The sequence below is a fragment of the Anguilla anguilla genome, chromosome 6 (assembly GCF_013347855.1).
Source record: "Anguilla anguilla isolate fAngAng1 chromosome 6, fAngAng1.pri, whole genome shotgun sequence".
Classification (NCBI taxonomy): domain Eukaryota; kingdom Metazoa; phylum Chordata; class Actinopteri; order Anguilliformes; family Anguillidae; genus Anguilla; species Anguilla anguilla.
In genome coordinates, this window is record NC_049206.1 from 1,351,579 (window position 1) to 1,366,149 (window position 14,571).

General features: G+C 44.0%; 2 protein-coding genes across 2 annotated transcripts; both read right to left on the reverse strand.

Moving 5' to 3' along the window:
• Window positions 1-2,610: 2,610 nt before the first annotated feature.
• Window positions 2,611-6,050, reverse strand: LOC118229528 (tripartite motif-containing protein 35-like). The gene is made up of 5 exons (XM_035421558.1): window positions 5,394-6,050; window positions 4,467-4,562; window positions 4,151-4,381; window positions 3,201-3,223; window positions 2,611-2,803 (listed from the first exon to the last, which is right to left on the reverse strand). Exons 1-5 carry the CDS (start codon window positions 5,796-5,798, stop codon window positions 2,611-2,613), a joined length of 948 nt encoding a protein of 315 aa, XP_035277449.1. The 5' UTR covers window positions 5,799-6,050.
• A 5,507-nt stretch (window positions 6,051-11,557) lies between these two features.
• LOC118228920 (tripartite motif-containing protein 35-like) lies at window positions 11,558-13,717 on the reverse strand. Its single transcript, XM_035420508.1, has 3 exons — window positions 12,837-13,717; window positions 11,962-12,057; window positions 11,558-11,876 (listed from the first exon to the last, which is right to left on the reverse strand). The coding sequence occupies exons 1-3, from the start codon at window positions 13,239-13,241 to the stop codon at window positions 11,595-11,597; spliced, it is 783 nt and encodes a 260-aa protein (XP_035276399.1). The 5' UTR covers window positions 13,242-13,717; the 3' UTR covers window positions 11,558-11,594.
• Window positions 13,718-14,571: the final 854 nt, after the last annotated feature.

The window sequence follows — 14,571 nt, forward strand, 5'->3', positions numbered from 1 at the left end:
ACTAATCTCAGATCAGCTCAAGTTTGGTATGAACCCAAACCCAGTGTATGAGTGGTGTGTTTGCCTCTGTCTGTGTTCATACTGCACTGGAGAGAGAGACTTACCTCATCACACACCCCGGAGACACACTGGTGACGGGTCAGGAAAAGAGCAGCACTCTGGAGTGATTCCACTGGTGCATTTATTACACTTCAACTGATTACACACAAACCAAAGTATTTACAATACCACTATATACCACAGAAATTAGTTTGAAATAACATTGTACAAGTTACATAAAAAATTTGACATTATGATTAAAAATCAAAGAAAAATTTGTTCACATTAGCATAACATTTTATGATCAGTCCTAAGAAATCCTTAATAATTCAGTACATTTATGGAGTATTCCTCAGAGACAGGTTATAGGGAGGTAGTTCCCTTGAAGATCTTCTCCTGCAAACTGGGCACTCCCGAGATCCCTTCTGTTCCCAGTACTGCTGCGGACAGGCCTTACAGAATCTGTGACTGCAACTCATGACATGTTTTGATATTATGATTTCAAAATCAACTGTAAATGTGTTCATATAAGTGCGCCATTTTATGATCCGTCCTCAAAGATTCTCGAAGATTCAACACATTTGTGGAGTTTCTGGACGCCCCTTGGTTAGAAACTTACTGGAGCTGTGAAATTAGAGTGTGCTGATTTGCAGTTATCTCACTATGGTTGGCTGCTTGGCCACGCGCTGATGAGTGGATTTGTTTATGTAGTGGAGATTTGCTCCAGGAAAGGGAATAACGAGCCTAGTAACATGACAACGTCATCTTCAGAGACTAAGAGGAGCTGACACCAAAAAAGTGTGAGGTGAGCATCTCATCCTTCCATGTAGATGAGATGAGGGTAGAATGGAGACAGTGGGAACTGTTCTGATGTCTGTGAAGCTGCTGATTGTCAGTCACAGAAGCCACTGTGAAGGACACAGGTGCAGCCAAGCAGTCAGAACACCGGGAGTCTGTGTGGAAGCTGGCCTGGCTTCAGGACCGTCCCTACAAACCATAGAGAGCAGCCTAACTGATTCAAAGCTAAAGTTAGTGATCTCCACTGGATAACAGAACTCCTAAATATCCCATTCACAGAGTGGGATTTAAACAACTCTATTTCAGACAGTTTCCTTAACAATGTTAAACTGATATATTTTATTGTCTTTTGCATCCTTTTTTCAGTGTTTCATTAGGAAATGGGAGTAACACATTACACATGCCCCATCAGGGCTGACTGGGGGGTGCCAAACAAAGGGAATAAATAAATGAATAAAATGCAATTAATGCCCCCCCCCCCCAAACCAAACACGGTCGCAGCAGCACCCATCCACCCTACCAAACTAGCCCCTACCCCACCCAGGCCCCCGCTCACCGCCCCTGCCTACAATGAAATCCTGGGGGAAACACTGGACACCTTCAGTGGATGGGTAAAAATAAAATCAGGACAGAATAATGGAAAGACTCTCTCAGTGAAGGAGTGTTTAAAAGTGTAGAGAGGAGTGTTGTCACTGGGGTCAGAGAATGACACCTCCCCCCTGTCCCAGTCCAGCTGCACTCTGACCCTCTGGAGTTTCCTCTGCGCAGTGAGGACTGTAGGTGGGGAGGTCAGGGCTGCATAATGACTATAGCCCCGCCATATACCCCACACTCCTGCTGCTGGGCTCCAGTCCACATTCCCTTTCCTGCTGATGGATTCTTTAGCCACACCCACCACCCGAGCTCACCCCCCACTTCTACATCCCAGCAGTGTCTCCCTGAGCTGAATCCCTCAGAGCCCAGCACAAAACTGCACCTATGAAATCTCTCTGGATTATCAGGAACCTGCTGTCTCTCATCACTGTGTCTCACACTGGTCAGATCCTCAGACAGTGAGAGGCTGGGATGTGCTGTGTTTGGGTCCAGAGTCACAGGAGCTGAAGGGACAGAGAATGAGACGTCAGCAGAAGTGTAGTATAGGCGGTAGTGTAGTACACTGGGTAAGGAGTTGGTCTTGTAAACGAAATGCTGCAGTAACCTAAAAGTCACAGGTTAGATTCCCCGGTAGGACACTGCTGTTGTACCCTTGAGCAAGGTACTTAACCTGCATTGCTTCAGTATATATCCAGCTGTATCATTGGATACAGTGTAAATGCGGTGTAAAAATCTGTGTAAGTCACTCTGGATAAGAGCTTCTGCTAAATGCCTTTGAGGAAAGAAGTGAAGTCAGTACTGATCTGCACAAAGGAAACCGTCAGACACATGGGCTCCTAATGATATAAACTTTTTACAAAAAGTTTATATCATTACATATATCGTTTTAGAAAAACAGCCTTTATAGTCTCAGATACATGTGTGAGAGAAGCACCAGAACTAAAAGCTAATAATATTTGACAAGTCATATGTTGCATATATATGTTCATCTATATAATTATTGTAAGAGGGTTCAAAGCCTGCCAGTATCTGTGCAGCTTCTCTCCTTCCCCTTAAATACAGTATCACTCTTAAAGCAGCATTTTATTATGAGCATCAGTGAGATTAAGGACTGGTGCTCAGTCTCTTCACTCCAGGGCTCTTACACAGACAGGACCAATATGACTCTGACTGGCTTTATCAGCTTGTGGAAAAGATGCTGAAGATTCCCCCTGTACAGTGACAATGTGGATCTCCCTGCCCCCAGTACTCACTGTACTGAACAGTCCCCAGCATCTTCTCCCACACTCTGTACTTCAGATTGCCCAGGTGCTTGGCCACATCAATCAGCGCTCCTGAGACCTTCTCTGGATCTGCCAGTGTGCACTGGGCTCTGCAATAATATTCAGGAGTCACTTGTGCTGTGGGTGTGGCTTCATTACCATAGAAGATTATCAGCAGCAGCATCAGATCTTCATTCTATAAGAAAATGGCTCCATCCCTCCCAGCGTTCTGCCACACAGCCCCACTGGCTGCCAGATATGAAGCAGCCCGACCCCACTGAGGGACACACACCCACAGGAGGGGGGGGGGATTTATATTACAGGTAAAAATTCATTTAATTACTTTAGTATTTTAAAAACTTCTCTCAGTCATTATTAATGCTGCAGTATTTATTATAGAGAGAAACATTGCAAACACATTCCACAATACCTCACTGATAGAACACTACAGTGCTAATAAACTACTTTAGATATTTAACCTGAAGAGAGAGGATGGAGTTTGCTTACCTGATTTGTGTGTCCTTGTAGCTCTGAAATAAGGAGAGTGAATTATTACCACTGTAGCCAATACTGTAGATAAAACAAAGTAATATCTGACTGTATGTTGCTGAACAAGCTTTAGATATGACACATGACACAGAAAAATAAATGTGCTGCTTCATCATAGTTAAGTATGTGTACAGTGAGTGGATCTAAAATGATGAAAAACTTGTAAACAAACTTTGCCTGCAAAAAGGAGACTAATTCTACTGCTTGATAAGCTTTGAATAGATTTGATAATATTAGAAAGTTTACATTTAAAGGTGGTTTAGAGAATACTATATTCTCTAAATAAATTCTATGCGCTCTGCTCCTGCCGACTGGCTGAAGCTAAGCAAGTGTGGGATTGGTTAGTACTTGGATGGGACACCACCAGGGAATAGTGAGTTGCCGCTGGAAGTGGTGTTGGTGGGCCAGCAGGGGGCAATCTTCCCTCTGGTCAAATAAACCCCAATGCCCCAGTTCAGTGATGGGGACACTGTGCTGAAGGAGATGCCGTCTTTCAAAGGAAACGTTAAACCAAGGTCCTGACTCACTGTGGTCATTAAAGACCCCATGACTTATCACAAAGAGTAGGGGGTTCCCCGGTGCCCTGGCTAAATCCCAGATCTGGCTCTCGCAAAATTTGCCACCAAATCATCCCCTGATTTAATTGGCTAAAATATGCTCTCTTCCTCTCCACCTTCGCTAATATCTAGTGAGCTTTCGGGCGCAAAATGGCTGCCGTGCATCACCCTGGTGTGTGCTACACATCGGCGGTGGGTGAGGTGAGTTCCCCCTCACTGTAAAGCACTTTGAGCATTTGGAAAGGTGCTATATAAATGCAAGGATATTATTAATATTCTATAAATTAATGTGTGTGAGCATTAACAGCAGTTTGTATAGAGTCCTGCAGACACAGAGTGAACAGGTCTTACCTGCAGGAATGAGACGTCTTCAGCTCCCAGCTCCTGTTCTATGGCTCTGATTTGTTCAGAGAGGGATGATATCTCTTCTGTCATCTTCTCAATCTTCTCCTTCATCATCTCACTCTTCCGCTCCTCCTCCTCCCTCAGTGCAGTGACTCTGGCTGTCTCTTCATCTTTTAGGAACTGCTGAAGTTTCTCAAATTCCATCTTTATCTGTCTCTCTGTGTGCTGGGCCTGGCTCTGGAATAAACATTATTCACCATCATTTCAGCACATTCACAAGCTGCATTTTCAACACTGTGATTTAAAGGCCTCAGTACAGTACCTTGATGTGCTCTGCAGTTTTATCCCAGATTAGTTTCACTGCATTAAAGGCTTTTAGCTTCTTCTGCAGTGGAGCCAGTGCAGTCCTGAGTTTCTCCTGGAAAGAAATGAGAGTCCACACTTTACTGAGAAAACAGACCAACAGTAAACTTCACTGCCTACACAGACGGCACAAGAGCCCCTGTTCAGACAGAGGGGAGCCAGAACGGAGACTCAGGCCACTGCTGGTGTAAAAACAATGTGTTCACTGCGACACATTTCAGTGTATTGCTTCTCTGTCAGGACATGCCAGGCAAACAGGTATGCTTGTGCAAAATTGGAACACTAATATTCTGTTTGTATCGGCAAAATTAAACTTTTAACATGAAAATGTCTCTGGTTTAATGTGCTGTATTTTTAGAGTTACATTTGGCACATTAAGAGTGATCTGCCCTCTAAGGCCACATTGTGTCAGACACATATATCTGAGGCATGAACTTTGACCCCTACTGTCCCATGCTGAGCACTGCTCCCTAACACAGCTCTGAGAATGTCTCCACACTCCTGCCCCTCCCTCCTGTCTCTCTCTGTCAGTCATGTGACACGTAGTCAGGATCTCAAACTGCAGTCAGGCCTGAGAACTAAAATGGCTCCTTTCTCAGATCATAACTCTTAAGATATGCACTTCATTATTCATTAGAAATTCAAAATTATGAAAAAATATTAAGATTTAATATTAATTATGTTTATGAAATTATGTTTAAAGTTCAGTATGGCCTCAGTAGTTGACAGCAAAACAAAGCCCACCTTTTTAAAAATCTGAGTAAATGCAATCATCATGACTTTTTAAATGAAATTTAATTTCTAAATATAAATTTAATCAAATAAATGACTAAAGACTACAATTCTTTAAAAAGTTAAAGACTAAATTATATTTTAAATCAGTTACCTTATAGTCTTCTGCTGCCTCCTGAACTGGTAGCAGTTCATGGTTTGCATGTTTTTTTGAAGTTTGGCAGATCACACAGACGGGTATTTGATCCACCAAACAGAAGAGTTTGAGTTTCTCACTGTGCAGACTGCAGAGCACTTCAGATCCTGCTTTAGCTCTCTGACTTCTCTCCTGTAAGAACGCCTCACAGGTATTCCTCAGAGACAGGTTACGGGGGGGTACTTCCTTTGAAGATCTTCTCCTGCAAACTGGACACTCCCGAGATCCCTTCTGTTCCCAGTACTGTTGCAGACAGGCCTTACAGAAGCTGTGACTGCAACTCAGGACAACAGGATCCCTGAAGATTTCAGAGCACACAGGACAGGAGAGCTCCTCTTCCAGGAGGGAAGATCCAGACGCCATTCTGTCTCAGTCTGTTCTGAGCTCAGTAATGACTTCTGCTTATTCTGTAGTTTAGTTTCACTTTTACTTATTGCTGTTATACAAAAACTGCAGAATTTAATTTAGTCCCAAATCTCCATTCTTCCCTGCCTGTTTTTATTCCTCAGGCAAAATCTTTAGAAATTCCTAAATTTCTGAGAAATATACATTGAAATCATATCATTAGATCCCCAGCGTAAATAATGTGCCTGTGTGAGAGAAACGGTACTTCCCTCTTCCTGTTAGACATGCCTGATTATCAGAGACAGTACAGGGAGCAGCATTGTACCACTGAGGTTTGAGTGGCTGATCTGCCAGCAGTTTTACACCAGCCCTGTTCTTCAGGTTCATTTTTATGTTGCATTCATTTCAACTCAAAGTCTTATTTAAAATCTGTTCTGATATCAATGCTAATAGTATAATCTTTTAGATATTTATATAAAAAGGTAAAAACAAAAAAAATCAATCCATCCTTCCATTATCTAACCCACTTATTCCTGGTTGGGATTGAAGGAGGTGCTGGAGCCTATCCCAGCATGCATTGGGCGAGAGGCAGGAATACACCCCCGTCAGTTTGCCAGCCCATCACAGGGCACGCACACCATTCACTAACGCACTCATACCTGAGGGAAAATTTAGGTTCTCCCGATAACCTCGGCTGCATGTGATTGGACTGTGGAAGCAAACGCACGCAGGCACGGGGAGAACATGCCTGAACAAGTTCTACCCACTGCACCACCGTGCCGTCCTTAATAAACATAATGAGAAATCAAGAGGGTTTCCCAGGAAGGTTTTACCTGATTCAGACACGTTTGTTCTCTGGGGTTAAAGTCGTCGTTCGGCTCGTTGGACTGTTCAGGTTTGGGTGAGAGAGGAAATGAGAACAGACTGGAACCTGGTCTCACAGACCAGACAAGCGATCAGCCATGCTGGTGATTCCTCAGCTGGTGTGTTCACTGCTAAACATTCTAATGAACCTTCATTTAAACAAGTTAGGTTGACTGAGCACACATTCCTCTTCCCCCCCTCCCCCTAACCTGCTAGTCATTGGATTGAGGGAGGTAAATAACCCGATGCCCTCCAAAGCACATTTATTATTTTATTTATATTTTTGGGTATTAGCGTTTGGATCACCTGGTCCACCTATGAAAGGGCTATAGTCATTGGTTAACAGACAGTATGATGTCACCAAGGCAGGGTTCTAATGCAGTTTTAGTGTGCAGTTCATATCTTGATATTCATCTCAGAAGCACTATGACAGCAGCTACAGCCGGAAACAACATTCACCGTTCTGCCTACATTAACACAAAAACATGAGTTTGAGGAGTAAAAATAGTCTTAGACAAGACTTTCCTCATGACTAAGCAGAACTCTTTCTTTGGAATATTACTCCCATCTTTAGTGCCTATTTTACTTGCACTAAAAGACTAAAAGCATTAGGCCACCAGTGGTTTAAAAAAATTAAGCTAGATAAGATTTCACTCAATTTAACTACCAGGTTTTCAATCAAAAACAAAGCACAACTCATTCAACAGCCAGAGATCTCAATGAGCTGCTAATTAGTAGAATCAGATGTGCCAAAATAGGGTTGAAATGAAAGCCAACAAGATGGTAATCACCACCCTGCTTAAGACCCGGCCACCTGTCACTGATGATGATGATGATGATGATGTTGATGGTTTATTGGGGGGGTGTCACTTCCCTGTTGATAATAAAGGGTTCATTACTTCTAGGGTGTGTAATTTTCAGAGTTTATTCTCTATTCTGTTCAGGGAGGGGGCGTTTGTCGTTGCTCGGTAACGAGGACCGAGAGGGTCTGTTGTGTCTGTGTGGAGTTTAAAGGAAAGCAGCGCATAGCAGACAGACAGAGAGCTGAGGGGGCACACTGAGGGGGGAGGGGGGAGGGGGGGGGGGAGGGGGGAGTATGACCAGATGTTTCCTTCACTCTCAGAGTTCACAGCGCCACTTGGGGGCACTGGGCTTATCTGCATTTCTCAACTGATCTCAGATCAGCTCAACTAAGCATGGAATGAACCCAAACCCAATGTATGAGGGGAGAATTTGTCTGTCTGTGTTCATACTGCACTGGAGAGAGAGACTTACCTCATCACACACCTGGGAGACACACTGGTGATGAGTCAGATAAAGAGCAGCACTCTGGAGTGATTCCACTGGTGCGTTTATTACAATTCAACTGATTACACACAAACCCACATACTTATAATACCATGATATACCACAGTAATTAGTTGGCAATAACATTGTGAAGTTACAGAAAAAAATTTGACATTATGATTTCAAAATCAACTGCAAATGTGTTCATATAAGTGTGCCATTTCATGATCCGTCCTCAAAGATTCTCAAAGATTCGATTCGGTACGTTTGTGGAGTTTCTGGACGCCCCTTGGTTAGAAACTTACTGGAGCTGTGAAATTAGAGTGTTCTGATTTGCGGTTATCTCACTATGGTTGGCTGCTTGGCCACGCGCTGATGAGTGGATTTGTTTATGTAGTGGAGATTTACTCCAGGAAAGGGAATAACGAGCCTAGTAACATGACAACGTCCTCTTCAGCGACTAAGAGGATCTAACACCAAAAAAGTGTGAGGTGAAAATCTCATCCTTCTTCCATGTAGATGAGATGAGGGAAGAATGGAGACAGTGGGAGCTGTTCTGATGTCTGTGAAGCTGCTGATTGTCAGTCACAGAAGCCACCGTGAAGGACACAGGTGCAGCCAAGCAGTCAGAACACCGGGAGTCTGTGTGGAAGCTGGCCTGGCTTCAGGACCGTCCCTACAAACCATAGAGAGCAGCCTAACTAATTCAAAGCTAAAGTTAGCCATCTTCATTGGATAACAGAACTCCTAAATATCCCATTCACAGAATGGGGTTTAAACAACTCTATTTCAGACTGTTTCCTTAACAAAGTTAAACTGATATATTTTATTGTCTTTCGCATCCTTTTTTCAGTGTTTCATTAGGGAGTGGGTGGGGTGCCAAACAAAGGGAATAAATAAATGAATAAAATGCAATCGATGCCCCCCCAACCAAACACGGTCGCAGCAGCACCCATCCACCCCACCAAACTAGCCCCCCCCCCCCTCCCAACTTGGCCCCCGCTCACCCCCCCTGCCTACAATGAAATCCTGGGGGAAACACTGGACACCTTCAGTGGATATTTATACATTAAAAAAAAGAAGAACAATTTAGGTTTTCTCAGAGAAACGAATGGAAAGATTCTCTCAGTGAAGGAGTGTTTAAAAGTGTAGAGAGGAGTGTTGTCACTGGGGTCAGAGAATGACACCTCCCCCCTGTCCCAGTCCAGCTGCACTCTGACCCTCTGGAGTTTCCTCCGCACAGTGAGGACTGTAGGTGGGAAGGTCAGGGCTTCATAACACTGAAAGCGCCGCCGTATACTCCACACTCCTGCTGCTGAGCTCAGATCCACAGCCACTTTCCTGCTGATGGACTCTTTAGCCACACCCACCGCCCAGAAACCTCCATCCCCCACTTCTACATCCCAGCAGTGTCTCCCTGAGCTGAATCCCTCAGAGCCCAGCACACACCACCACCTATCAAATCTCTCTGGATTATCAGGAACCCGCTGTCTCTCATCACTGAGTCTCACACTGGTCAGATCCTCAGACAGGGAGAGTTTGGGATGTGCTGTGTTTGGGTCCAAAGTCACAGGAGCTGAAGGGACAGAGAATGAGACGTCAGCACTGATTTTCACAAAGAGAAACCGTCAGACACAATGGGCTCCTTATGATAAAAACTGGGTTTCACAAAAAAAGCCACAATAGTCTCAAATACGTGTGTGAGAGAAGCAGCAGAATGTATAAGAAACATTATTTCATAAGTCTCTCATTGTATAGTCCCTATTAGAGGGAGCAAAGCCTGTTAGTGTTTCTGTAGTCTGGACGAACGCATGTACTTTCCGGGGCAAAAGGGAGGAGCCTCTGCCACGCGGAGCCAGCGGCGGCTTCCCTATTGGTTAATTGAACTGTCTGTCTCAGTGTGCCGGTTCTCCCTCCAACCCCCACCCCCCCCCCCCCCCCCCCAACTATCCCGGGAAGGTTGCCTCCTTTGTTTGTGCCTAGAACTTCAAGGCTTCAGCCAGGCTCTGTCGAGTGAAGTGAAAAAAGAGACTGGCTTGTGAGGCTAGTGTTTGTGCAGCTCCTGTCCTTCCCCTTAAATACATTATCACTCTTAAAGCAGCATTTTATTATGAGCATCAGTGAGATTAAGGACTGGTGCTCAGTCTCTTCACTCCAGGGCTCTTACACAGACAGGACCAATATGACTCTGACTGGCTTCATCAGCTTGTGGAAAGGATGCTGAAGATTCCCCCTGTACAGTGACAATGTGGAGCTCCCTGTCCCCAGTACTCACTGTACTGAACAGTCCCCAGCATCTTCTCCCACACTCTGTACTTCAGATTGCCCAGGTGCTTGGCCACATCAATCAGCGCACCTGAGACCTTCTCTGGATCTGCCAGTGTGCACTGGGCTCTGCAATAATATTCAGGAGTCACTTGTGCTGTGGGCGTGGCTTCATTACCATAGAAGATTATCAGCAGCAGCATCAGATCTTCATTCTATAAGAAAATGGTTCCATCCCTCCCAGAGTTCTGCCACACAGCCCCACTGGCTGCCAGATATGAAGCAGCCCGACCCCACTGAGGGACACACACTCACAGGAGCATTGGGGGGGGGGGGGGGGGGGGGGGGACTGCTTTCAGTCATTATTAATGCTGCAGTATTTATTATAGAGAGAAACACTGCAAACACATTCCACAGTACCTCACTGATAGAACACTACAGTGCTAATAAACTACTTTAGATATTTAACCTGAAGACAGAGGATGGAGTTTCTTACCTGTTTTGTGTGTCCTTGTAGCTCTGAAATAAGAGAGTGAATTATTATCAATGTAGCCAATACTGTAGATAAAACAAAGTAATACCTGACTGTATGTTGCTGAACAAGCTTTAGATATGACACATGACACAGAAAAATAAATGTGCTGCTTTATCATAGTTAAGTATGTGTACAGTGAGTGGATCTAAAATGATGAGAAACTTGTAAACAAACTTTGCCTGCAAAAAGGAGACTGTAATTCTACTACTTGATAAGCTTTGAGTAGATTTGATAATATTAGCAAGTTTACATTTAAAGGTGGTTTAGAGAATACTATATTCTCTAAATAAATTCTATGCGCTCTGCTCCTGCCGACTGGCTGAAGCTAAGCAAGTGTGGGCTTGGTTAGTACTTGGATGGGAGACCACCAGGGAATAGTGAGTTGCTGCTGGAAGTGGTGTTGGTGGGGCAGCAGGGGGCAATCTTCCCTCTGGTTAAATAAACCCCAATGCCCCAGTCCAGCGTTGGGGACACTGTGCTGTAGGAGATGCCGTCTTTCGGATGAGATGTTAAGCCGAGGTCCTGACTCACTGTGGTCATTAAAGATCCCATGACACTATTCGCAAAGAGTAGGGGGTTCCCCGGTGTCCTGGCAAAATCCCAGATCTGGCTCTCGCAAAATTTGCCACCAAATCATCCCCTGACTTAATTGGCTAAAATATGCTCTCTCCCTCTCCACCTTTGCTAATATGTAGTGAGCTTTCGGGCGCAAAATGGCTGCCGTGCATCACCCCAGCGTGTGCTACACATCGGCGGTGGGTGAGGTGAGTTCCCCCTCACTGTAAAGCACTTTGAGCATTCGGAAAAGTGCTATATAAATGCAAGGATATTATTAATATTCTATAAATGAATGTGTGTGAGCATTAACAGCAGTTTGTATAGAGTCCTGCAGACACAGAGTGAACAGGTCTTACCTGCAGGAATGAGACGTCTTCAGCTCCCAGCTCCTGTTCAATGGCTCTGATTTGTTCTGAAAGGGCTGATATCTCTTCTGTCATCTTCTCAATCTTCTCCTTCATCATCTGACTCTTCTGATCCTCTTCCTCCCTCAGTGCAGTGATCCTAGCTGCCTCATCATCTTTTAGGAACTGCTGAAGTTTCTCAAACTCCATCTTTATCTGTCTCTCTGTGTGCTTGGCCTGGCTCTGGAATAAACATTATTCACCATCATTTCAGCACAATCCAGAGCTGCATTTTCAACCCTGTGATTTAAAGGCCTCAGTACAGTACCTTGATGTGCGCTGCAGTTTTATCACAGATTAGTTTCACTGCATTAAAGGCTTTTAGCTTCTTCTGTAGTGGAGCCAGTGCAGTCCTGAGTTTCTCCTGGAACGAAATGACAGAGTCCACACTTTACTGAGGAAACAGTCACACAGTAAATTTCACTGCCTACACAGACAACACAAGAGCCCCTGCTCAGACAGAGGGGAGCCAGAATGGAGACTCAGGCCACAGCTTGTGTTAAAACAATGTGTTCACTGACACATATCAGTGCATTGCCTCTGTTGCATTGCATATATTAATATTATTATCATAAACAGTTCAATTAAAAAAAATTTTTAAATGAAAATGTCTCAAGTTTGATATGCTGTATCTTTAGAGTTACATTTGACACACTAACAGTGATCTGCCCTCTAAGGCCACATTGTGTCAGATAAATGTATCTGAGCCATGAACTTTGACCCCTACTGTCCCATGCTGAGCACTGCTCCCTAACACAGCTCTGAGAATGTCTCCACACTCCTGCCCCTCCCTCCTGTCTCTCTCTGTCAGTCATGTGACACATAGTCATGGGCTCAAACATGCAAAACCTGAAAACTAAAATTGTTTTTGTCTTTAGCTCATAACCCTTTCGATATGCACTATTTCATACAAAATTCTAAATAATGAAAAATAGTAATATTTAATATTAATTATATTTATGAAAAACATTTTAAAGTTCAGCATGGCCTCAGTAGATGACAGCACTACAAAGCCCAACTTTTTTAAAAATCTGCGCAATTGCAATCGTCTTTTGCAATGACTTTTAAAATGAAATTTAATTTCCAAACATAAATTTATTTAAATAAATGGTAAAAGTCTAAATTCTATTATAAATCAGTTACCTTATACTCTTCTGCTGCCTCCTGAACTGGTAGCAGTTCGTGGTTTGCATGTTTTCTTGAAGTTTGGCAGATCACACAGACGGGTATTTGGTCCACTAAACAGAAGAGCTTGAGTTTCTCACTGTGCAGACTGCAGAGCACTTCAGATCCTGCTTTAGCTCTCTGACTTCTCTCCTTTAAGAACGCCTCACAGGTATTCCTCAGAGACAGGTTACCGGGAGGTAGTTCCCTTGAAGATCTTCTCCTGCACACTGGGCACTCCCGAGATCCCTTCTGTTCCCAGTACTGCTGCAGACAGGCCTTACAGAAGCTGTGACTGCAACTCAGGAGAACAGGATCCCTGAAGATTTCAGAGCACACAGGACAGGAGAGCTCCTCTTCCAGGAGAGAAGATCCGGACGCCATTCTGTCTCTGTTGGTTTTGAGCTCAGTAATGATTTCTGCTAAATCTGTAGTTTAGTTACACTTTCACTTACTTCTAATACAAAATCTGCAGATTAGAAAAGACAGAATTTATTTGAGTTCCAAAGCTCTGTTCTTCCCTGCCTGTTTTTATTCCTTAGGCTATATATTTAGAAATTTCTTAATTTCTGAAAATATACAGTGAAATCATATCATAAGATCCCCAGTGTAACTGAAGCGCCTGTGTGTGAGAAACTGTACTTCCCTCTTCCTGTTAGACACACCTGATTATCAAACAGCAGCAGTTCTACACCAGCCCTGTTCTTCAGGTTCTGTCAGTTCTCTCTCATGTGTGTTTATTCAAATGGAATCTCATTCCCCAGCTAATCTCAAACACACACAACCCTTACAAACAGGATTCACACACAGATCCAGAGCTGGAATCTACAATCCATTCCTCTTTATAATATCCTCATTTATTGAGGTAATGGAGAGAGCTGTGCTTTAGAATAGCTCAGCTACAGCACTGATGAAGCTAATATAGAGAGCTGTATTTTAGAATAGCTCAGCTACAGCACTGATGAGACTAAAGGAGAGAGTTGTGCTTTAGAGTAGGTCATTACAGCACTGATGAAGCTAATATAGAGAGCTGTGCTTTAGAATAGCTCAGCTACAGCACTGATGAAGCTAAAGGAGAGAGCTGTGCTTTAGAATAGCTCATCTACAGCACTGATGAAGCTAATGGAAGTGAGAGGGTGAGAGTGAAGGGGTGAGGGGTTGAAAGAGCGAGGTGGTGAGGGGGCCAGGGGTGAGGGGTGAGAGAGTGGGGGGGGGGGGGGGGGGGGGGGGGCGAGGGGTGCAGGCAGAGCATCAGGAACAGGAACAGGTGAAGCATCAGGAACAGGTGCTGGAGTGTCGACCATTTGGTTTCTCATGGTGTTGGAGAGAGCTTGTCGATTTAGTGAATGTGTCTCTTATGTCTTCCAGGAGTAACACCGTGGTTGGCATCAGTGGTCTGTGCTTGGCTCGCCTCTGCTGGGTCCGCATCGCTGTTGGCTGAGCCTTTCTGTCACAAGGTACACCAGGATGTGCCCAAGTGCAGAGACACGCAGTGAAACTCTAAAAGTCTTTACTTGAATTGTAAGCACAAAATACACAAAAAACACAGGAGGCAAAAAACACAAGACAAGCACAATAAACTGGGGAAAAACAACTTCATGACCATGAAATGCACTTTTGTACATCACTTTGGATAAGAGTGTCTGCTAAATAAATGTAATGTAATGTAAAAAGGCACCAGAAGCTCAAAACATGCAGGGTGGGTTAGAACTCA